At 43.3% G+C, this 25,754-nt stretch overlaps 2 protein-coding genes across 6 annotated transcripts; both read left to right on the plus strand.

Moving 5' to 3' along the window:
* Positions 1 to 11,350: 11,350 nt before the first annotated feature.
* LOC136548209 (L-type lectin-domain containing receptor kinase SIT2-like) lies at positions 11,351 to 13,342 on the plus strand. Its single transcript, XM_066539816.1, has one exon. It carries the CDS (start codon positions 11,351 to 11,353, stop codon positions 13,340 to 13,342), a length of 1,992 nt encoding a protein of 663 aa, XP_066395913.1.
* Positions 13,343 to 14,660: 1,318 nt separating this feature from the next.
* LOC136551118 (uncharacterized) lies at positions 14,661 to 18,323 on the plus strand. Of its 5 annotated transcripts, none has more exons than XM_066542703.1 (10): positions 14,661 to 14,795; positions 14,887 to 14,969; positions 15,055 to 15,145; positions 15,236 to 15,279; positions 15,364 to 15,532; positions 15,629 to 15,760; positions 16,165 to 16,254; positions 17,413 to 17,505; positions 17,590 to 17,746; positions 18,076 to 18,323. In XM_066542703.1, exons 4-10 carry the CDS (start codon positions 15,272 to 15,274, stop codon positions 18,168 to 18,170), a joined length of 744 nt encoding a protein of 247 aa, XP_066398800.1. In that variant the 5' UTR covers positions 14,661 to 14,795; positions 14,887 to 14,969; positions 15,055 to 15,145; positions 15,236 to 15,271; the 3' UTR covers positions 18,171 to 18,323. The 5 variants fall into 5 exon arrangements, 4 of the variants coding, with proteins under 4 accessions (XP_066398800.1, XP_066398803.1, XP_066398804.1 ...); XM_066542706.1 differs by having other exon boundaries at positions 17,590 to 17,718; XR_010782446.1 differs by lacking the exon at positions 18,076 to 18,323 and having other exon boundaries at positions 16,165 to 16,991; positions 17,590 to 17,632.
* Positions 18,324 to 25,754: the final 7,431 nt, after the last annotated feature.

Consider the following 25,754-nt stretch of genomic DNA (forward strand, 5'->3'; position numbering starts at 1 on the left):
ATATAACCATTACTATTTCCAAAATGATAAGAATTTATTTTCTTCTTCTACAGGCACAGTACTTCGTCTCTGATGCTATGATATAAAGTTTGAAGATAGTCTTCCCGAAAAAATATGTAATGCTCATATTACTTTAGCAACATTAATATATTATATCTGTATTCAAAGTTCACAAATGAAGAAACGTTGAAGTTTTCCTTCATTTTTATATGATATTTGCGTATATAAAATCTAGAACATTTGTAATTTACTTTAGAACATCTATATTCGGTATCACGGCAAAATATAATATTTTTTGAAGTTTTCCACCATCTGAGAATGTACAAAGAGACGAACTAATCACCTCGGCAGTGGAGGGCCTCAGACGCGCGCGGAGGAGGGCGTGGTGGAGGGCCACGGGCGCGCGCGGAGGAGGGCCACGGGCGCGCGCGGTGGAGGCCGCACGAGGAAGAAAAGGGCGGCGGTGTCACGGAAGGCGAACGGACGGCGGCGCGAGGAAGAAGAGGGCGGCAGTGTTCGACGAGGAAGAAGAGCAGCGGATCGATCTGCGCCAGGCGCTGGCGGTTATATACCAGGGAGATTTACTCCCGATGCCAGCCACCAGCCGGGAGTAAAGGTCCTTTACTCCCGGTGCATCTTACCAACCAGGAGTAAAGGTCTTTTTACTCCCGGTGCGTGTTACCAACTGGGAGTAAAGGTATACCTTTACTCCCGATTGGTAACACGCACCGGGAGTAAAGGGTTTTTTTGGCGGGCCACGAAACTGCAGCCCACCTTTACTCCCGAGTGGGTGAGCTTCCCACCCGGGAGTAAAGGTGGCCTGCAGTTTCATTTCCCGCCTGTTTTGAGCAAACTTTTTTAATAGAAATATGGATTTTCTTGTTAAATACATAGTAAATTAAATAAAAGACATAAAATTATTTTGTTAAAAATATGGATTTTCTCTTTCTTTATTGCACATAGGAAAAATCTATAACCTAACTTTTTTATTTTTTATTATAATTGTAAAACATAATGTAACTAATATTTATTATTTCGTTAATGCAAAAATGTAGTGTTTAATTAAAATTATTAAAACTATTGGTTTTGGACAGGAAATTTGTTTTCACATCATTTTAACGTTAATATTTTAATTTTTCATCACTCAATATCCTAATTTTACTTTTCGAGAGAGAAATCCCACCAAATCAAACATTGATTTAATTTGAAACACGACATAATAAACATCTGAATTCACAATTATTACATAATATCTCAAACACACACTACATTAAATCACTATATCATCAAGTGGGCACAGTAGTGAACTTCTTCTTTATGTATGTCCCTTGGTTATGATCGCGTCGTAACCATGGAGTGTCCTCATCATTTACCAAGATGCTAGGGTCTTTGTTCACTTTGAAGGGCGGAATTCAGTCATACTTTTTATAATCTTCTAACATGTCCGACTTGTCCTCAATTTCCACGATGACTCTTTTCCCTGAAAGAACTATGTGGTGCTTTGGCTCTTTGGTTGAGTCATTATCGTTTTTCCCTCTTTTTGGTTTGGTAGACATATCATTGGCATAGAACACCTAATTTACATCCTTGGCAAGGACAAATGGTTCGTCTTTGTACCCAATATTACTAAGGTCTACTATTGTCATTCCATACTCGTTGTCTACTGTTACCCTGCCTTCGGTCACCTTGACCCATTGGCACTTGAACAATGGGATCTTCAAAGTAGGTGCATATTCTAGTTCCCATATTTCATCTATGCGGTCATAATATGTCTGCTTATTCCCATTCAGGTCTGTGGCATCTATATGGACACCACTATTTTGGTTGGTACTCCTTTTATCTTGGGCTACTGTGTAGAATATATTCCCATTTATCTCATACCCTTTGTATGTTACGATATGCCATGATGGTTGCATAGCCAATAAATACAGTTGCTCATGGATGCTCTCATCACCTTGACATTTTTTTTGCAACCAACCGCCGAAAATTTCCATGTGCTTACGCGTAATCCAAGCTTCAGTCTTCCCTAGAAACTCGGATCGTAAGAGATCCTTGTGTGTTTCAATATACGGATCTACCAAAGAGGAGTTCTGTAGAACTGTGTAGTGCGCTTTATTGAAATCATCATCCTCCATACCAATATATGTTTTCCTCCCTAGTGTCCCCTTTCCGCTTAGTCTCCCCTCATGTCTCGATTCAGGAACACCAATCGAGTCAAGGTCGGGAATAAAGTCAACACAGAACTCAATGACCTCTTCTATTCCATAGCCCTTGGCGATGCTTCCTTCTGGGCGAGCACGGTTGTGAACATATTTCTTCAGGACTCCCATGAATCTCTCTAAGTGGAACATGTTGTGTAGGAACACAGGACCGAGAATGAAAATCTTCTTGACTAGGTGAACTAGGAGGTGTGTCATGATATCAAAGAAGGAAGGAGGGAACACCAACTCAAAGCTAACGAGACATTGAACCACATTATTCTGTAGTTTAGCTAGATCAGTTGGATCAATTGCCTTCTAAGAAATTGCATTGAGGAATGCACATAGCTTCACGGTGGCTAGACGTATATTTGGAGGTAGAATTCCTCTTAATGCAACTGGAAGTAATTGCGTCATGAGAACGTGACAGTCATGGGACTTTAAGTTACAAAATTTCTTCTCTGGCACATTTATAATACCTTTTATATTCGAGGAGAATCCAGATGGTACCTTGATGTTGTTTAAGCATTCAAACATGATTTCCTTCTCCTCTTTGCTTAGAGTGTAGCTGGCAGGACATAAGTAATGGCGTCCATCATCTATCTTCTCTGGATGCAGGTTGTCTCTTTCTCTCAAACAACGCAGGTCCTATCGTGCTTCAAATGTGCCCTTAGGCTTTTTATACACACCCATGAAGCCTAGCAGGTTCACACAAAGATTCTTCGTTAGGTGCATTACGTCGATTGAGCTGCGGACCTCTAGGACTTGTCAATAGGGTAGGTCCCAAAATATGGACTTCTTCTTCCACATGGGTGCGTGACCGTTAGCGTCGTTCGGAACAGGTTGGCTGCCATGTCCTTTTCCAAAGACGACTTTCACATCATTGACCATATCGGGTACATCCTCACCAGTTCGGTTGCGAGGCTTGGTCAGGTGGTCTGCCTTCCCTTTCAAATGCTTGCCTTTCTTTCTTACGGGGTGATTTGCAGGAAGAAATCGACGATGTCCAAGGTACACGACCTTTCGACATTTTTTCAAGAATACACCTCTAATATCACCGAAGCAGTGTGTGCATGCATTATATCTCTTGTTTGACTGTCCTAAAAGATTACTTAGAGCAGGCCAATCATTGATTGTTACGAACAACAATGCTCGCAGATCAAAGTGTTCCTGTTTGTACTCATCTCACACACGTACACCTTCTTTATTCCACAAAATGAGAAGTTCGTCAATAAGTGGTCTCAGGTACACATCGATGTCATTGCCAGGTTGCTTCGGGCCTTGGATGAGCACAGGCATCATAATGAACTTTCGCTTCATGCATAACCAAGGAGGAAGGTTGTAGATACTTAGAGTAATAGGCCAAGTGCTATGACTACTGTTCTGCTCTCCAAAAGGATTGATACCATCTGTACTTAAAGCAAACCTTAAGTTTCTTGCGTCATTTGCAAACTCCGGGAATTCTCTGTCGATTGCTCTCCACTGGGACCCATTAGCAGGGTGTCTCAACATATTGTCTACCTTACGGTCTTCTTTGTGCCATCGCAACAATTTTGCATGTTCTTTGTTTCTGAACAGACGTTTCAAGCGTGGTATTATAGGAGCATACCACATAACCTTGGCAGGGATTTTCTTCTGTGGACGTTTGCCCTCAACATCACCAGGGTCATCTCGCCTAATCTTATACCGCGATGCATGGCATACCGGGCATGCATCCAATTTCTCGTACTCTTTGCCACGGTACAGCATGCAGTCATTAGGACATGCATGTATCTTCTCAATTTCTAGCCCCATAGGACAGATAACTTGTTTTGCTTCGTAGGTAGTGGCGGGCAATTCATTGTCCTTCGGAAGCATCTTCTTTTGGATTTTTAGTAACTCTCCAAATCCCTTGCCAGATACACCATTCTTTGCCTTCCATTGCAGCAATTCTAGTGTGGTTCCCAACTTTTTCTGCCCTGCATCATAAGTTGGGTACAACAATTTGTTGTGATCTTTTAGCATCCGCTCGAACTTGATCTTCTCCTTTTTACTTTCACATTCTCTTTGTGCGTCACGAATGACCTGACAAAGATCATCAGCAGGCTCATCTTCTGTGGCTACCTCTTCTTCAGCTTCTCCCATTGCAGTATCATTGAAGCATGCACCATCGGGAATAATATCATTGTCATCCCATTGTTCTTCTTCACCTTCTTCCATTACAATGCCGGTTTCTCCGTGCTTCGTCCAATAAATATAGTTTGGCATGAAACCTGACTTAAACAAGTGTGAATGAAGAGTCCTTGAGCAAGGATATTCCACCGTATTCTTACATATGGCACATGGGCAGCACATGAAACCGTCGCGTTTGTTTGCCTCGGCCGCACGTAACAAAGAATGCACGCCGTCAATGAACTCTTGGGAGCGGCGATCAGCATTGTACATCCAATGCCGGCTCATCTGCATTACATGGCATAAATACCATATTAAAACCTAGATCATAATTAATTATTTATACAATATGTGTGCCACCACAAAATGTACAAATTTATGAAAGCATCGCTACAATGTAGACAATCCCAACTACAACTAAAAGAACTAAAGCTAAAATACATTTCAGGAGCATAAGGATTTCACGACCAATCTCAACTAAAACAGACAGATTCCCTGATTGTGCAACATCTTTGGGCTTCTTCGGCTGGATCACTGCCTCATTAGCCGCCGTATCTGCCTGTTGTGCAAGATATTTTTGCACGAGTTCAACATACTCTTCCTCCCAGTAGAAGCCTGAACATCGTCCACTGCCATCCCACTGAAATTAAAACAAAAAATTAGAACTTTAATCACAACCATCATGAAAATAGGTATAAACTAACCATAATCATTAAATACGATAAAATAACTCACATTGCGATCCGGACACTTGTAGAAGATACGATCCTTGTTGGGACCCTCCTTCTTCACTCGGTACTCCATCACAATCTTTGTCTCATCACGACACTTGCCGCATGGAATGAGAGGGAGGCCCGGCCTAAGTCGCTTTGGAAACCCATGAAAGGTCGAGGACTCGGAAGCAGTTGCCATCTACTCTCTATACTCATTTTTAATACACTATAAATTTCTCATTTTATAAACAAATAAAATTAAGAAACTATAAAATTATCTATATCTCTAAACAATGATATTTTTAATGATCATTGTGTTCTCGTCTTTTACTGCGGCTGGTAAGTAATTCACATGATATTTCCGCAAATTAACTAGAAATCGAAGAATTGATGGAGAAAGAGTAAGAACACTGCTTAAATTTGAACTTAAGCTCTCGGGCGGGCTCGAGGAGGAAGAAGACGGACAGCAGGATTTATAGCTCAAAAACATGTTTTAATAAATAACCATCCGTACTAGTTGACCTTGCTTACGTGATCATCTCAGCGAGCATTTCTCCACCGGACGGCACCGTACTTGGTCAAGAAGAGCTCCGATTCTACGAGGAAGGGAACACGGTCTTCCACGACCGTTGCCGCTCTCCCTCGTAGAATCAAAGCTCCTCCTTGACGTCCGTTACCGCTCGGCAGAGAACATGCTCACCGAGCTGAACACGGTCCGCAAGTTCAACTAGTACGGATTTTCTATAATTTTCTAAGTTTTTCATTTCATAAAAAGTTAAAATAAAATGTTTAGTCGCGGAGTCCATAGAAATGACCATATTTTGACCTAGCAACGCATTGTCAATTGTCATTGCGTTGCATTGCACCCCGGACCAGACTCCGGACAATAAAATACTATGATCGATCGATGCCGTTCTTTGTCGTACAGTCGCACGGCGATGGCCGACGGACCCGTTCAACCACCAAATCTGTCAGGCCCGGCTATTCGGGCGTATCGTCAAAAGAGAACGGATTTGCTTTCTATTGCACGGCCTTGCATTGCATCTGTCATACCAGTCGGAGGCACTAGTCCCTATACTCATTTTTAATACACTATAAATTTCTCATTTTATAAACAAATAAAATTAAAAAACTCTAAAATTCTCTATATCTCTAAACAATGAAGTGTGCTATACATGCTACAAATGAACGGTGAATACTAGTTTTTAATAGCTACTTTAACCTTCCTTCATGTAAATATGCAAGCTTGAAGTGATTTTGAGCTCAAATTGCTTACAAGTGAAAAAAAACCACAATAAAGAACCATATATATATATAGTGAACAAAATGAGATAAGACAATGGTGAAAAATGAGAGTATGAGATTTGTAACCTTTACAACTGAAGAATCGAAGAAATCGATGGAGGAATCGAAGAATGGATGGAGGAACAATAGAGGGAGAAAGCAAGAACACTTGCAGTGAGCTTCAAAATGTGCTGAGCTCGGGTTCGGGGAGGAAGAAGGAGACGGACGATATATAAAGGGGGGACCTTTAGTCCCGGTTGGTGGCTCCAACCGGGACTAAAGGTCCCTCCCAACGGCTCCTGCGCCAGACAGAGGTGACAGAGACTTTTAGTCCCGGTTGGATCCACCAACCGGGAGTAAAAGTATACCTTTAGTCTCGGTTGGTGGCTCCAACCGGGACTAAATGTCCCCTACCACTGTGCCAAGTGCAGTAGGCGTTGGGTAGGGACCTTTAGTCCCAGTTGGAGACACCAACCGGGACTAAAGGTCTCTCTAGTCCCGAGCGCAAAAAATGCCGGGACTAGAGCCCATTTTGGCCTCGGATAAAAGGTCTGTTCTCTACTAGTGTAATTAACCTTAACATAGACAAAAATGGAACTAATTTGTTCCTCCAAACCCTAGTTACCCATAGTTCCCAAATATACTTTTCCTCCTAACCCTAGCTACCAATCCTAATATTTGAATCCATCATTTAAACAACAAATAAGAGCATAATAGCTTGACCGAGGCCGAGGAAAAGCTTGGGGGCAGGGAGGGCCGGGCGGCGGCCTGCCCTAGGGCAGGCGAGCGGTGGCGGTTTACTCGGCCCTGCCACGCCATGAGGTTTAGCGCGGCAGTGCCGCGCCCTGATCTGCGGCGCGGCAAGCCAGGCCACGTCAGCGGTCAGCGGGTCTGGTCGCTGCCACGGTGGTAGCCCTGCCGCGCCGCCATGCATGGCGTGGCAGCTTGATTTTGCCACGCCGACAAAAGTGTTAGTATTGAAAAAAAAAATTAAACAGTGTCAAACTTGAAAATAGTTTAAAAAAGGGTTAAAAATAAAAAAAATCACCATGCACCCTCGACATGACCTTTATGGTCACTCGCCATCCACACGATATCGTCGGCTGTGCGCGAGCTCCACCATGTTGCCCTGGATCTGAGAGGAAAGTGTGAGAAAGTAAATGGGGAAATAGATAAGAGATAATCATGGGAGAGATTTGCTAAGAGCATTCCGAATACTAGAAACCATATATAGTTTCTATGCATGTAGACACTATATATAGACAATGGATAGTTTCTATAAAATAATCCTTTGTCCAATCGCATATCTTCTCTCTCCCTCATCTACCTATTATATTTTTTCATGTCTTGGTTCTCGTGTAGACATTGTTTCTTATTAAGAAACAATTTTCTTCTCTCTCCTCAATAAATCATTTGCCACGTCAGCAAAATATTTAGGTGACAGGATAATTAATGCGCATAGAAACTATGATAGCTGCATTGTGAGTGCCTGAAAAGATCAGCAAGAGCTGAATTTTTTTAACCAAGTTTCATATATATGCTAAACCCCCGTCTCGTTAGGCTATTAACATTGTTGGAGGAAGCATTATCGGGGTGAAGAAAAATAGCTTGGTGGACCTTTTTCAAAGAGAAACCGTCGTCACCATGGAAATACCAAACCCACACTCATCATCGCTTGGGAGAGAAAAGAAGGGAGCAAAGGAGTCACTGACACAGCCGAAAGAAAGAGAAAGAGACGTAAAAAAAGCAGGACCTACGGCATTCGGCGGGTCGCAATTGCAACAGCTCACATGACGACTCTTTTGGTCAGCAAACCGACGGAAATCAGCGCCAATGGGTCTAACACGGCTTCTGCAGTCGATGACTATTGACTTGTGATGGACTAGCAGTTTTGTATATTAGTACAGGAAAAAAAAATCATTTGTTGAGCAATGAAAGGGCCATATTTTTATAGTAAGGCGCTCCACTTTCCCTACTGAAAAGTTAAAACAAAAATAGCCAGTTCATGGGACTGGAATTTATTACATTGTCATCTGAGTAATTAGTTAATCCAAGGGCATATTTGGAAACATGTTCTAAAAAGGTCAGTGCTAGCGCCCGGACGACCGGACGGGCTACCCTCCATTTCCCGATCTTGCTCCGCGACGTGCGCCCCGCCCGCTCGGATTCCGCGCTGCCCAGACGACTCGCCTCGCCCACGATGCCCGCCCACACACGGGGCCGTCCACACCCCTCTGTTTTCCCGCGCGAGCTTGAATTGCCACAGCAAGATGGAGGGAAGGGAAGGGAGGGGGAGATGGCGAGGCGCGCCGCGCGAGGTAGGAGCCGAAGCCCTGCGGTAGGCCACTATCCGCTAGCGACCGGCGCCATTGCAACATATGCAACCCCCGATCTACTTTTGAAACATCAAGATGAAACGTTTGCAACATACGTCTGCAGACAATGAAACACTTAAAACATGCGTCTGAAACATTTGCAAAAAAACTCAAAAACACTTGAAAAGTCATTTGCAAAACATATGCAACATCCAGATAAAATAGTTAGAACATATGTGTAAGACATGCAACATACAAATAAACTCACTTGCAACGTACGTAGAAAAAAACAGATGAAATATTTGGAATAGACGCTTGCAACATATGTGTATAGCCATTGCAACATATGCAATATCCTGATCTACTTTTGCAACATCCATTTAAAACACTTGTAACATACCTCTGAAACACTAAAAAACATACGCTTGAAACATGCGCTTTCAGCAAACCCTGGTAGGCGGATGGGCGGGCAGAGCACTGCACAACAGAATCCGACACTAGGTCGTGGTGGAGAAGGAGGATGGAGCCGTGACACCGCGGAGGAAGTGGGGCCCAGGACAAAGATGGCAACGGAGAGCGCTCGGGACCTGCCGCATGAGCGCAGGAGGAAGGAGGCATGGTGGGAGGAGGGCTTGGGGGAGGCGGGGAGTGCGGTGTCAGGGAGCGCCTTGGAGAGGAGCGGGGACGGGACACAGAGGAAGGCCGCTGGGAACACTATTTCGACGATCAGTGCAGGCACCGTGGTTGCGCGCGACGAGGAGAGGTCAGTCTCGTGGAGTGGGCACTAGCGACGCGGAGTGGGAAATACGGTAGCAGAAAGACAGAAGTGGACGCGCGGCATCCGGTCGGATGAACACCCGCTCCTGAGCATCACTGTGGGGGATATGATCCTCGGTATCCACAAGACAAGACATGGGCCGCACCATCAGAGGTGGCTCAGCCCACAAGATTAAGACGTGCGGCGCACGGCACTGGTCGGCGTGCACCGCAAGGCTACAATAAGATATTGTATAATACCAAATATGATACTTTCCTCGTAACCCTACCCCTCCAGAGCATATAAGGAGAGGTAGGGGTCCCCTAGTCGATATCTCCATACGGATCCTAGGCTTAGCCTAAGGCATCTGATGACACACAATATCATACGATAGCCAATACAAACCAACATACCACAAGAGTAGGGTATTACGTCGTGCAGACGGCCCGAACCTTTCTAACTCTTGTGTCTCTGTTGCCTTATTGTTCTTGATTACGCGCACCACTGCCGATCAATCTACCTTCGCGGGATACCCCTCGGAGGACTGCCGACGATATTCTGTCGACAATCACCGTTCTATAAACGCATGAATAGGAACAACATATGAATAAAATACCTTGCTATCTTGAATCTTGTGGACTGCGAAAACACAGAAAACTACAAGATTGAATGTTTGGATGGAACACGGGAAAAAGACTGACACAACGGAAAAATACCATGAAGTTCAACCTCTTCGTAAAATTTCTTCAAAATTCCTATGAACCAAGCTACTCCATATAGGAATTTCATAGAATTTGTAGGAACCAAATCCTTTGTTCCCAAAGGTTCATAGGAAACTTCCCTATAGTTTTTTAATCCTCTAAAGTTTCTCTATTTTTTCTTTGTTCCAAACTAGAGCCTAAACGAAAAGGTGCAGTAAGAAAACCTTTTTTAGGTTGATAAATTAACCATTCTTAGGCCAAATATTTGTCTATATCCTTGTTGAACTTAAGCTCTTGTCTTCTTCCCTAAAACGGTAAAAAGTTCATGCGTTGAGCTGGACAAAAATTACATGCTTCTTCCCCCATGAAGTGTCACAAATTGTAGAGAAACTTAAAAAAATCGTGCGTTAACGTTGGGCTGCTCAGATTAGAATCTCAAAGGCGATGCGGTACACTGGTAGAAAGTTCTTTTTTTCTTTTCAAAACCCAAATATGATGTTCCTGCTCCTGCATTACTGTTGGCCCTCAATAATGCTAGCCAAACTCTACTAGTCCTCAACCATTCTAACCTTTAGTATGTAACGTGCCTGGTGCCTATGACCAGGACGACGAACTCTATTTTCCCCGTAACGAAAGGCGGAGCACGATATTAAGCGTAAGAACAAACAAACATAGAGCACATCGAAAGTCTTGGTTTCCAACAACCCACTGCTCGGCTACTCGCAAAAGTTCTTCAAAATTGATCAGGTCGGAAAAAGGAAAATATAGCATGCCCTTTGTCCTGAAAGTAGACAAGCATGGTGATTTTTGACTTGTGAGATGCTATGCTTATTTATACATATACATAAAACATGGGATCGTATATGCTGACACTGTAACTCCTCGAAATTCCCATTTGTGAGCATGTGTTTTGCATAGTTTTGTTGGAATACAAATATAAGTTTAAAAAACTTGAATAAACCTTTGTTTGTCGTCCTATATATGGCTGCCATGAAAAGATCCAGTCAAATAGTCAATCATTCATAGAGGCTGACGACAGTCAAATTGGAATTCGACTCGAGACTGCAAGTTGTGCCGGCCGGCCCTAGTTAATTCAATCCAGTTCACTCCTGCTTCAATGATAGTAACTGCCTAACCATAGATTAGTCTACTGCACTTGCCAACCCGGAAGGCTTAGGAATTAGTAAGCTCCTTTCCTGCATCCTTGCTGCAACCCACACCCAAACTTGACATGAAGTGCCTCCTCCTTACCCTTGGCCTAGCACTCATAGTCTCCTATGGCACCGGCACCGACCAATTTACCTATGCCGGCTTCAGTAATGTTAACCTCACCCTCGACGGCACTGCCTCCATCAAGCCGAACGGACTTCTGCAGCTTACCAATGGGATGGGGCAGGTCAAAGGACATGTGTTCTACCCAGCTCCTTTAGACTTCCAAAACAAGTCGGCCAACAACACGGTACAATCCTTCTCGGCCACCTTTGTGTTTGGCATAATCACAGACGGATCCAGCCCCAGCAACGACGGTATGGCCTTCTTCATCGCCCCCAGCATGAATTTTTCAGATGCCTTTCCAGCTCAGTTCTTGGGACTCCTCAATCCGCAGAACAATGGTGATCCAAAAAATCATCTCTTCGCCGTAGAGCTAGATACCGTCTCTAATGTTGAGTTCGAAGACATCAATGACAACCATGTTGGAATTAACATCAATAGTCTCCGCTCCAATATATCCTTTGCACCCAAATTCTATGATAGCAAGAGTGGAAATTTGGAGGATTTGTCACTTAGTAGCCACGAGCCGATGCAAGTGTGGGTAGACTATGATGGAGACACCAACAATATTGATGTGGCAATTGCTCCCCTCGGTATGGCTAAACCCATGTATCCACTGACAACCATAACCTATAACCTATCAGCAGTACTTACAGAGACAACTTATTTAGGCTTTTCAGCGGCCTCGAGCAACTTTGGTGGAACACAGCATTATGTGCTTGGTTGGAGCTTTCGGATGGGAGGGCCTGCTCCAGCCATCGACATCGCCACACTACCACAGCTGCCTCAAATTGTTGCAAAGTCTCACTCCATTTTTTCCAAGCAGTCTGTTTCTTTTATAGCTCTTGTTATTACAATTTTTGTCCTCACAGTGGGCACTATTGTCTATCTTGTGCGAAGGCGGTTCGTAAATGCTGATCTTTTGGAAGATTGGGAGATTGAGTTTGGACCACATAGGTTCTCATTCAAGGACTTGTTCCAAGCTACAGAAGGATTCAAGGACAAACATCTTATCGGTAGAGGGGGATTTGGACAGGTGTACAAGGGCATACTTCCAACATCTAAGACCGAAGTCGCAGTGAAGAGGGTGTCCCATGAATCAAGGCAAGGCATGAGAGAGTTCATTGCCGAGGTTGTTAGCATTGGTCGTCTGCGACATAGAAATATCGTGCAATTACTTGGCTACTGTCGACGTAAAAGAGAACTCATCTTGGTCTATGAGTACATGCCAAACGGTAGTCTCGACAACTACCTATATACTACTAGTGATGATAGGCCTTGTGTTGGTTGGCACGAAAGATTTCAAATCATCAAAGGTATAGCATCAGGCCTTCTCTACCTTCATGAATCCTGGGAACAAATTGTCATCCATCGAGACATTAAGTCAAGCAATGTGCTCCTCGACAGAGATATGAATGGGAGGCTAGGTGATTTTGGTCTAGCGAGGTTATACAATCATGGTACTGACCCACAGACAACACGCATGGCTGGCACCTTTGGTTATATAGCTCCAGAGTTAGCACGTACAGGTAAAGCAACCCCTCTAACTGATGTGTTTGCTTTCGGCATACTCCTTCTCGAGCTTACTTGCGGGAGAAGGCCCATTGAGGGAAGAGCACAAGATACCCCATTCATATTGGTGGATTGGGTGTCCGAGCATTGGCACAATGGATCACTTATGGAGGCTATGGATACTAGGCTCCAAAGTGAGTATAACACCGATGAGGTATGCCTGTCACTAAAGTTGGGGCTGTGGTGCTCACATCCATTGCCCAATGCAAGACCCAACATGCAACAAGTCATGTTGTACCTCGAAGGCGACCTTCCTGTTCCTGAGTTTATACCAATGGATGTAGAAAGCAAAGAGGGGTTCGACGCACACATCATATTTCATCAATCAGACATTGGCACAGACATTGGCACAATGTCTGGTCTCTCTGGAGGAAGATGATGCCCACGCTGAGTGCAGGATGCATGCTACTTCGGTTATTACTTTGTAACATTTGGTATATATGTGCATCTGTGCACAATATTTGTCTGTCGTTGCTATCTTTAACTCGCTTTGGAATTCGGTTTCTGGCCTACATACATATAGAACTAAGATATGGATGCTCCATTTCTTATTCATGTACAGAAATATAGTTTTGTACTTGTGGTATGTTGTATATTGTGTTGCCGAACAAACGTCTTTACCTTGTTTGGTGCTCTCGTCATCCAAATCTTATTCCTTTGAAAATCCCCATCGCCTTCCAGATTAGTACTCCCCGCTTGGATAAATTCAGCGTCACTTGATATGTTGTCATTGGTCCATGTATACATGTCAGGTCATTATTAACTAGTACATTGTTTCAGTATAATGCAGTTTATGTTTCATCAATCGACACGAGGTTTTATAAACAGGCATATGAATCATTGTTTGTTTCACTGGTACGTATGAGTTGAATGGAACATTTTTAAAACCAAAGAAAATTAGAGAAACAAATACAAACTGATTTAGTTGTGTCCTTTGTCCTTGTTTATACACTAAAAAATAAACAAAAAAGAAGTCATGATGCTCTAGGAAAAGTAAAATAAGGAGAAGCCCTAAAAATGAAAAAAAAAAACTAGTGGTAGCAATCAAAACAAAAAGGAGAAGGAAAAAAAACTAGGTGCTAAATGCCTGGGCCTGGCTAGATGCGTGCATATGCCTGATCGAGAGTGCGCGTGGCCGTGACATAAGGAGATTAACAAAACATACATCTGGTAGATTATTCTGGATGTTCTCACGAAATCTAAAGATCTCCTATAACTAAAAAAAACGTATAAACACCTTGTTAGTACGACATTCTAACGTGATTCCATCTTCCTGCCTCTGCGTTCCCGCACCTGTTGCTCCTAGGCCCGTCCCGTCCCTTAGCGAAAAAAGAAACAAACCTTGCTCCATGATTTGAAGGAAACAAACCTCGCCTCCGTGATTCGTCTGCCCGGCTCCGCATCCACCGCGCCCCCATTGTCACCCTCATCTAGGGATGAAAACAGTACGGATATTTTCCGACCGTATTCGAAACTGAATCCGTTTAGAGAGGTTGAGATCTGTCCGTATCCGAGTCAGATATCCAATATCCGATACCGTATCCGTATCCGAATACTCAAATCATATATTTATGATGTCGATATCCAATCGTATCCTATCCGACATAGTTAACACTATCCGTATTCAAATTCAAATACGAACAAAATTTTAAAAACAGACGTAATATCAGCCGTATCCCCAAATCCGTTTTCATCCCTACCCTCGCCGCGCCGCCCCCATGCATTCGTATGGTCCGCGTCGCTCCGGGGCTCCTACGTCCGTAAGGCACCGCCGCCGCATTTCGGCTGGATCGACAGGCCGCTCAATCCGTCTCCTCCTCCTCCTCCTGCAGGTGCGCTTGACGGATCGATGTGCTCTCTCCATGGGGATCGGGGGACGTTTCTTGAATCGAATCCTGAGCCGCCGCCGTGTGCTGTGTGCAGGTCGGCTTCGGGGACGATGGCTGCGAGGGCGGCTGATGAGAACAGGAGGACGGCGGCGGGGAAGCCCGCGCCAGGCGTCCGAGGTGGGTGCGGGCGGCCGGGGCTGATCTCCTCTTGGATTGTTTGCTGCGTCGCGAGCCCATGGTTCTGATATCCTGATTTGTGCAGAGATGGGGAGCCGACGCACGCTCACGGACATCAAGAACGTCTTCGGGGCTGCCCCGTACCCGTGCGCCGTCGCCAAGAAGCCCACGCTGCAGTAATCTCCTGCCCCACGATTGTGTCTTTTTCATTGTTCTTGGGGTCCAAATCTGTTTAACCGTGGCGTTCCTATCTTCTCCTTGGTTAGGACGAAAAGAAGACAGCGTTGCCAAGCAGCCGGCCCATGACAAGGTTAGGACGCGTGCTAGCCTGTTCTTGCTCTCTGGCATTTCTTGGAGGCTTTGATTTGATCTGGGCATTGCTTTGGTTGTTCAGGAAATATGTCGCCTCCTTGGGGAGCAAAGGCCAACCTGAATGTCTGCCGATCATAACTGATCTAGAACCCGGAGTTGATCAACAGAAGGAATCGATCGGCGATGGCACCGTTGATGTCGACGTGGAACTCTACGAGCCGGTCGACGATAGTGATAGTGACATCGACATGGTATTTGCACTTCTGATTTGTGCTGTTGCTCAGAAAGGGATGGGTTTTGGGCATCTTTGTCATTGCTCTGGCTTACTGTAATGTTTGGCAATGCAGGGTGAGACAGAGAACAAAGACATTATGAACCAAGATGAATCGCTCATGGATATTGATAGTGCAGACTCGGGGAACCGGCTTGCAGCAACAGAATATGTTGAAGAGCTTTACAAGTTTTACAGAGAAAATGAGGTGATTTATTGTCAGACGATGCTTATCTTATTCCTTTTTTGGTAGATATAATCTCAAATCATGAATTCTGAACTTTTGGATGAATGTTTTGAATGCACAGATGCTTTATCTATAATGAGCTTATAAGAATGAACAAGTTCCCTTGCAAAACTGAATAAATTAGACTGGAAACCTGTCAATATGATGCTTTATCTCGAATGCAGAGATGCTTTATCTATAATGTGCTTTATCTTTTATGCACTTTAAGCAACTAATCTAAAGAAAAAATGTCAATATGTTTTGAATCGAGTGATACTAATATAGCACATTGGTCCACCTCACAGCCAGGAGTGATACTGATAGAGCAGCTTTAGGATCTTCTTTGCTGTCTTGGTTCAGACAAACCTTACTTAAATAAACTGCAGGATGCAAATGGGTTAGGACTGAAAGCTGTGACCGGAGACGACTATTGTCGAGTTGTGATACAATACCCAAGTGACACAGTTTCTAAGTGGGTAGGTGCTTTCTTGTTGTGTCAGGCAAAGCTTTTACTTGATACAGGCAGGACTCTGCTGCATGTTCAGCCAGCAAATTTTTGTATTTATTTACTCTGTCGGCCTCCTCTCGTAACTACGATTGCTTGCCTGATGCCGATGATCATTTTTGAAGTTCTTAACTTCTTATGGACTGAAATTTGGAGGAAGATTCATTTACCCATAAGGTTGAAGGTCTGTCGTTTGAGTTCAATTGTCAATGCTTGTAATTTGAGGGACCCCACCTCACTTTTTGCTTATACATGCATGATGCAGAACAAACATAGAGCAGGTGATTAGTTTTTGCATTAAGTTATCCATGTTCCATTTAGCTTTTTTAGTTATTTGATTTGATGCAAAAAGGAGCTCAAGGTAACATTTTGATTAGACCATGGAAGTATGGCCACGTTAACCATTCAACATGTAATGTTGCTTTGCTATGTGCCCATGCCCATCACCATTCCATTTCAACTTTGAAGGCTTATTTTTTCCAATATATAGTTGATAATTCACCTCTACTTTAAAGGTAGAGTATATGAATCTAACCGCGTTCATCAATCATCATACAGATTCGATATATGCAGATGATCCTGTACTGGTATTTTCTCCTGTGTTGGGAAACACTATGCTTGTAAAGATTTTGAGAGGGTCATGGCATCAAGCCAACTATGTATTTCCAAGGCTCTTTAATTTTTATGTTGAAAAGCCAGTAGTAAAAGGTATGGGGTTTATAAGTGGTAGCAAATGGACTATTTTGCTTCCAAATTCCCATATAAGTATGCCTGTTGGTTTAGGAAAATCAATAATGATACTCATAACTCTTACTGTTAGTAAAATTAAGTGTTAGTGACTGCATCTGAAGTAGTACAAGCTTCTGTCTTCTTTTTTCTTGTTGCTTCTCTGCTATTTGCGTATAATTGGTACATTCTTTGTAGCAAATTTCCATGTATGATGATAACCTCATTTTCCAGTTTAGTGCTGATTGAAAATACTTTGGTGTTGCCCAATTGAATAGCGAACACATATTTGGAGAGAACTTCATATCATTATTAACACGCTAGCTATGCATAAAACGTACAATTGTTATGTTTTTTGTTAGCTGAGTTATATGTTTCTTAGCTAATGAATAACTTCATGTAGGTCGTTCACAAGAATACCGCATCTGTTCTTTGCATGACCACCGTCAAGAATGAGGACAATCTTCAGTTCAGCAAGATCCTGCAGGCTATTAAGGTTGGATTTTATGAATATCTTTTTCTCCGCATCCAATTCGTGTTCAATTGACTTATGTACTGACTGGAACTCATTCTCTCCTAGGCCAACTTCAACGACAAGTTTCATGAGGTCAGGAAGAACTGGGATGGTGGTGTCATGGGTTCCAAATCACAGGCGAAAACCAAGGGCAGGGGAAAAGCTGCTTGCCAAGGAAGCTGCTCAGCGGATGAAGTTGGTCACGCCCTGTTAAATTTATCTTGTAAGATCGTGTGCAATCATAGTTATGTGTGTGTACAAAATGTTACCGTAGCATTAGTATGGGCAGACATTTATTTGGTAATAAGCTTATTTTGAGCCATTATAATTTCCTCTTAGCTATTAGTTGGACAATGCTCTTTTCAATGATTTTAAATAAATTCTTAGCTGGTGGCTCTGAATACTTTAAGGGTAACAATTCAATTTGGTATATTTTAGCTTACCTTTTCTTGTAGAAGAAACATAGAATTAGAAAATTCGTCTGAATCTTACTGAACATTTGCGGGGATGTTCAGTTACATGATTACTGAACATTTGCGGATTTATGTGCAGGGACTTTTGTTTGGGGGGATGGAACTACGTGGAAGCACTGTTGGTATGGTGTTCATTCTTTCAGGTTTAGTAGTTTATTGAGTATCCATCTATAGAAGAAAGAAAGACGTTCACTTCTTCATGTACACCATATGACGTTATGTGTTATCTATATACCTTTATTTAAACAAATATATACCATGTACATATATGATGTTGTAATAAATGAACCACTGCAAAGTTGAATTGATATTTTTTGTTCAGCATGATTTGTGGACTCATACACGATGAGTGGTGTGGGTTTGCGTTTGTTTGTGGGTGTTGACGTGGCGCGGCCCGGGTGGGGCGGCGCATGGGCGACCACCTAGAGATGTCGGCGTCGGAGGTGGTTCGGGCGAGGGGCGGGGAAGTTGCGGCGCCACATATCGATGGGGGCTCGGCCGTGGTGGCACGGCACGGGCGCATAGGGTGTCCGCCATCATTTTAGTCTTTCAAGAAACTTCGGGTCGGTTTTATCAAAAAGAATTTTAGAGGCCGTACGATGTATATTTCTTGTCATATGTGTTGTTGTATTGTTATTAGTGGAGTTGCAATGTAATTGTTGAAAAAAGTTTATACGGTGAGTATAACATACTTTGTTTTAAGGTTTTGTGAGAGATTTTTTAAGACACGTAGTATTATCAATGTGAAGCACTAATATTTATATATATACTCAAACCTGTGTACAGGATCATATAAAGATGAGGCGGAATTTATTCATGGATTTATTGGCGCACGAAAAAATGGCTATAAGAGATTTCTTTCTACTGATACAAAACATTATCTTAGCTGCATCACGGAAATATCTATACAGTAGAGTTTGTTAGCCTACGACGTTGCGCTTTCCGTGACTGTGTTAATTTTATGAACTTTGCTTTATGGATTAAATTTCACTTTACGTTGATATTTAATTTTACAGTATTATTATCTTATCGTGTGATCCGTGTGTTTTTAGTATAAAAGTTTAGCTGTCCCATAGCAACGCACGAACACGAACCTATAAAACATTATTTTAGCCATATCACAGAAGGGTCTATATAGTAGAGTTTATGAGCTTACGATGTCGTCCTCTTAGTGACTGTTAATTTTATAAAATTTGTTTTTTGAATTAAATGTCAGTTTAATGTCTTACAATATTGTTATCTTATCGTACGATTCGTATGTTTTTAGTACAAAAATTTAGTTGTTCCACACACGGGCATGCTACCTAGTCAATAACTATTGATGAAGAAACATTTTTAGGACCTCAAAAAGGAAAGGTGGACTGCATTAGGACACAAACACTATATAGTTAACTTATCCAACATTTAACTAGGTCGCTATAACCAGATAGGTAATAGGAGAAATAGTTTTATTACTTTTGAGAAATAGGAACGTAATCAAATTTGAGGTAACATATTTATCAATTAGAGATCTTTTTTTTAGAATTACACAGCAAAATGCAGACGTCCACAACACGCACGTACACTCACTCCTATGAACACACCTACGCAAATCCTACCCCTATGAGCACCTCTGAAGGACTGCTCCGACAGATCTTGAAATTCACGAAGTCACCACAGGCACCTCGCTGTCGATGGGGACATCGCCTACCACTGAAAGCATAGCGACTCCTCGATGATCGAAGCCCAAAGACCTATGATCCGCGTCATGTTTAACTAGCCAATTAGATAATCAACCCTATTGCACTGTCTTGATCTCATGCAAACATGTGACCGTGCATTTGTATTGGATGATTCCCAACATGATATGTAACATTTCTTCATTATTTAATCAGCGTGGAGTTGTAACTTATCTCAACGTTAGATGTACATAAACGTTAGTTGTACATAGAAAATGAACATCTAAAAAACTGACCCATGCCCGTCCACGTCGTCCATCCCGGGTGACATGGATGGAGCTTCCACCATGCCGCCGACCCCTCTCCCTATCTCCCGCTCCCTCGCCGCCGCCAAAGCATACGGCCGGAAGCCCACGCGGGAGCAAGGAAGGCGGCGGCGGGGCCTTCTTCCCAAGCTCAGGGCACACCGGTGGTTTCGAGCATCATCGAGGTGGCGGCCATGGCAGCCGGCGGTGACTTCCCTATCCTGGTGGTCGGATCTACGCGGTGCTCCGGCGTTGGCCCTTCTCTGGCTGTGGCGGCGATCCGAGCGTCACCGGGAAAGCAACAGCCGGACAAGGTGGGTTTCCGTCCTTGGTGACGGGATACAACAATCCTAGGGCTAGATCCACGTGGTGCCTGCGTGCTGCACCTAGGGGTGGATGGCAGGCACTGGGGGCGCAATGGATAGCTTGTGATGGCTGCGGCGGCGTCGGTCAGTGCTAGTGCTGGCGCAAGAAGGCAACAACGGCGATGGGCCGGGTCGGGCGAGCGAGGCCGGATCTGCGTAGGTGAGGAAGGGCCACGGCAGTGGCCGAGCGAGATTGCGGCGTCTGTAATAGGCCATGGTGGTGTGTGCTGCCATTTGCACACGTGGCAACTCGGTGGGCGACAGTGACGGCGTGGCGGCTACCGTAGCGGGTGGACCATGGCCATTGTCAAGCACAAGGTTGCAGCACCATGGCGAAAGCTTTGCCCCTGTTGGGCCGATGACGACGATGCCTCTGGGCGCTGTTTTCTTCATTGGAAGCACTCATCGAACGGTCCTCTCCCCTTTGCAAGGCGTCCTGGGTGAAAACCTTAACCTTCTGGTCAGGCGATGGCTGCGCGGTGGCATCTTGTTCCTCCTTGGAGGCATCGTTTTGGACTCGTTGACAGGTCCTAATGGCTAGAGGGGGTGAATAGCCTATTAAAAAATCTACAACAACACTTAAACCAAGTGGTTAGACAATTAAACGGCGAAGCGAGTATTGCGCTAGCCTACTAAAAATGCAAGCCTCCTATCCATAATTCTAATTGCTATGATCTCTATTTCACACACAAGAGGCTAAGTTACTACCACTAAGTTAGTGGGGTCTCAAAGACTAACTAAAGAGCCTCACTAACCACTAGACAAGACACAAGTTAGCTCTCAAAACTAATTACACTAAAGAGCTTAGCTACACTAGAAATGTACATACAAGAGTGAGGTAGTGAAGTTATACTACCATGGCAAGAGACAATCAGTCAATCATAATGAATACCAATGAAATCCTCGGAGACAAGAACCCCTCACAATCACCACGATCAGAGCCGGAGACAATCACCTTCCTCCGCTTGACGATCCTTGCTACACCAAGCCATCTAGGTGGCGGCAACCACCAAGAGAAACAAAGCGAAAACCACAGCGAAACACAATCACCAAGTGCCTCTAGATGCAATCACTTAAGAAATGCACTTGGATTCACTCCCAATCTCACAAAGATGATGAATCAATGATAGAGATGAGTGGGAGGGCTTTAGCTTAGCTCACTAGGTTGCTATGTCAATGAAAATGGCCAAGAGAGTAGGCAAGAGCCAGCCACACAACTTAAATAGGGAGCCCCTTCAAAAAGAGTCGTTGGCCCCCTTCTTCTCACTGGTTTTAGGGTGACTAGACGCGCCGGTCGTCATGATCGGACGCGCGGCCCCCAACATCCAATCGTAGAGCACCATCCACGTGTCCCGCATTTAAACCACCACCGTGCGATCTCAACGGCTAGTCAACCATGCCTGCGCAGTTAAAGTGTGATCAGATGCACGCGAAGAATGACCAGACACACTGACCTCGCGTCAGGTCCTTGTATGCCCATGCGCCAGCAGCCCACGATAGGACGCACCGCTCCCTATAGTTACCCAGTGTCCGATCGAGTCCAGTAAACATCTAGAGAGGAATTTTGCTGACCGGATGCGTCCAATCACATATGACCGGACGCTCCTCAGCATCCGTTCCTCTTTGGCTCATCTCCAGCGCATCAAACTCACTTGCTTCGGCTATGTCAGCAAGGACCAGATGCACCCCCTACACGTCCGACCCTGCGCGCCACTCAGGGTCCGGTCAGAGACCCTAGCACTGCAGCCTCTGCCCTAATGACTAGACGCTTAGGTCCAACGTCTGGTCCTGCGTCCGGTCATAGGAAATAGAGCTTCCTTGCCTCCACACTTCACCAAACTTCACCACCCTTGATCCAATGTGCCAACCACCAAGTGTATCACCATGTGCACGTGTGTCAGCATATTTTCAAAAATATTTTCAAGGGTGTTAGCACTCACTAGAACCTAAATGCACATGCAATGAGTTAGAACATCTAGTGGCACTTTGATAATCACATTTTACGATGAGTTTCACCCCTCTTAATAGTATGGCTATCTATCCTAAATGTGACCACACCCACTAGGTGTCTTGATCACCAAAAACAAAAGCTCCTATCTATTATACCTTTGCCTTAAGCTTTTTGTTTTTCTCTTTCTTCTTTTCCAAGCCCGAGCACTTGATCATCACCATGGCCATCACCACCATCATGATCTTCTCCATTTGCTCCACCACTTGGAATGTGCTACCCTATCTCATGATCACTTAGAGCAATAGGTTAGCACTTAGGGTTTCATCAATTCACCAAAATCAAACTAGAGCTTTCACTCATGCTCGGTCAGTCTGCGGCGGCGGCCAGCATCGTGGCGAGGAAGGTGGAGGCCTAGTTGAGGTTTCAAGTTTGCGGTGTCCATAGCAGAAGAAGGCTATTAGGAGAAGGGCGTTGGCGCAGTGATTGGAGGGCCTCGCATCTACTTGGCAGTGGAGGGCGATGGTCTAGTGGGACTGTTGAAAGCCCTAGTTTGGTTTTGGCTAATTGATGATACCTAAGTACTAACCTTTGTCATGAGTGTCATGTGAGCAAGGTTAGTACATACCAAGTGGTGGAGCAAGAGGATGATCATGGTGGATGATGGTGACCAAAGGGTGATCAAGTGCTCAACTTACAAAAGAAGAAAGAGAAAAATAAAAACCCTATGAAGATCAAGGCAAAGGTATTGCTTAGGGTTTTGGTTTTGGTGATCAAGACACTATAGAGAGTGTGATCATGTTTAGGATCAATAGCCGTACTATAAAAAGGAAAATTCTTTGGCTAAACAGTTTATCAAGTACCACTAGGTATCTTGCTTGGTTACTCCACTACTAGCAAGGCTTATAGAGTTTGCAATTTGGCTAGTGGTACTCTTGAGGAGGTTCATGATGTGGAATTTGATGAAACCAATGGTTTCCGAGAGGAAGATGAGAATCTAGATGATGTAAGAGGCACTCAATTGGTCAATGCAATGAAGAACATGGACATTGATGATATAAGGCCTACAGAGGTGATTGATGTTGAAGATGACAAGAATCAAGTGCTCTCTAACTCAAATGGGCAAGCTAGTGGTTCTTATGATCAAAAATCAAGCAAGTGCTAGTGATGATAAAGTGCAAGATCAACAAGTGGCTAGTTCATCATCTCAACCATGTGATCAATCAAATGCAAGCAATCAAGTGCAAGTGCTCCAACCAACCAATGTTGCAAGAGATCATCCATTGGATTCTATCATTGGTGATATCTCAAGAGGTATACAAACAAGATCAAGATTGGCATAATTTTATGAACACTTCTCATTTGTGTCTTCCATTGAACCTAAGAAGATAGATGAAGCTTTGTTGGATGTTGATTGGGTGAATGCTATGCATGAAGAGCTAAACAACTTCACAAGAAATAAGTATGGGAGTTAGTTGAGAGGCCTAAGGATCATAATGTGATAGGAACCAAATGGTCTTTCGCAATAAGCAAGATCAAGATGGGATAGTTGTAAGAAATAAAGCAAGATTAGTGGCTCAAGGTTACACTCAAGTTCAATGGTCTTGACTTTGGAGAAACATATGCCCCGGTTGCAAGATTGAAAGCAATTATGATCTTGTTAGCCTATGCTTGTGCCCACATCAAATTGTACCAAATGGATGTGAAGAGTGCATTTCTCAATGGGTACATCAATGAGCTTATGTATGTTGAGCAACCTCCTAGTTTTGAAGATGATAAGAAGCCCAACCATGTTTACAAGTTGAGAAAAGACTTTGTATGGCTTGAAGCAAGCATCAAGAGCATGGTATGAAAGATTGAGGGATTTCCTACTCTCTAAGGGATTTAAGATGGGAAAGGTTGACATCACTCTCTTCACCAAGAAGCTAGGAAATGACTTGTTTGTGTTGCAAATCTATGTTGATGATATCATATTTGGATCAACCAATCAAGATTTTTGTGAGGAGTTTGGAAAGATGATGGCAAGTGAATTTGAGATGTCCATGATTAGAGAGCTTAGTTACTTCAGTGGTCTTCAAATCAAGCAAATGAAGAATGACACATTTATGAGTCAAGGCAAGTACATCAAAGACATGCTCAAGAAGTTTGGCATGGATGAGAGCAAAGCTATTAGTACACTAATGGGGCCAAATTGAAGCTTGGATAGTAATACTAGTGACAACATGGTGGATCAAAAGATGTATCAATCTATGATTGGAAGCCTACTCTATATGACCGCATCAAGGCCGGATGTAATGTTTAGTGTATGCATGTGTGTAAGATTTTAAGCCTCACCAAGAGAAAGTCATTTGAAGACAACAAATAGAATATTGAGATACTTAAAGCATACACAAAATGTTGGATTGTGGTACCCCAAAAGAGCAAGATTTGAGTTGATTGGATATTCAGACTCTGATTATGCGGGATGCAAAGTTGAGAGAAAGAGCACATCAGGCACATGTCAACTATTGAGAAGATCACTTGTGTCTTGGTCATCAAAGAAGCAAAATAGTGTAGTATTTTCAACTACCAAAGAGGAATACATTTCAGTCAGTAGTTGTTGTGCACAATTACTTTGGATGAAGGCTACTTTGAGTGATTTTGGAATCAAGTTCAAGCAAGTGCCATTGCTATGTGACAATGATAGTGCAATCAAGCTCACCAACAATTCGGTTCAACATGCAAGAATAAAGTATATTGATGTCTGCCATCATTTTATAAGAGATTACCAACAAAAAGGGGATATTTGCATTAAGAGTGTGAGCATCGATGACCAACTTGCTGATATCTTCACCAAGCCACTTGTTGAGAAGAGGTTTTGCAATCTAAGGAATGAATTGAACATACTTGACTTCTCAAATATGTGTTGATGCACCCCCATTATATGACATGCCTCTCCTTCGAGCAAAGCAAGGTAAAGTTGATTGACATGTCATTCATCAATTTCTAAGGACTTGTTTAGTGCATTTAGTCATTCCTCATGTTAAATAGGCTCATTCATGAAAATCAAATGAATTTGATGCTTGTATGGTACCACTATTGCTTGTATGCTTGAAATGATCTAGTGGTAGCATATGACATGTTTATGGGCTTGTGAACCTAGTGTTTAATCTAGAAAATGAGCTATACGTGTTTAACTCAACATGGTACATGATAACCCTTATTTGGAGGAGTGAAGAAGCTTGCCCTTGGATTAAACCGAGTTAAATATCTTTTGCAAGTGATCTAGATTGAACCAAATTGAGAAAATAGTCCTCACTTATCATGGTTTCACACAACCTATTTAAAATTTAAGCTCACCTTTTGTGGTTATTGATGACAAAGGGGGAGAAGTATTTCCCAAAGATAAGCAAAAGGGGGAGAGAAACCAAAGATAGTAAGATAGGTGAAAGGAAGGGGATCAATTAAAATTTTGAAGCACACAAGTAGGGGGAGCAAGCTCA

This window comes from Miscanthus floridulus, chromosome 4, assembly GCF_019320115.1.
Source record: "Miscanthus floridulus cultivar M001 chromosome 4, ASM1932011v1, whole genome shotgun sequence".
Classification (NCBI taxonomy): domain Eukaryota; kingdom Viridiplantae; phylum Streptophyta; class Magnoliopsida; order Poales; family Poaceae; genus Miscanthus; species Miscanthus floridulus.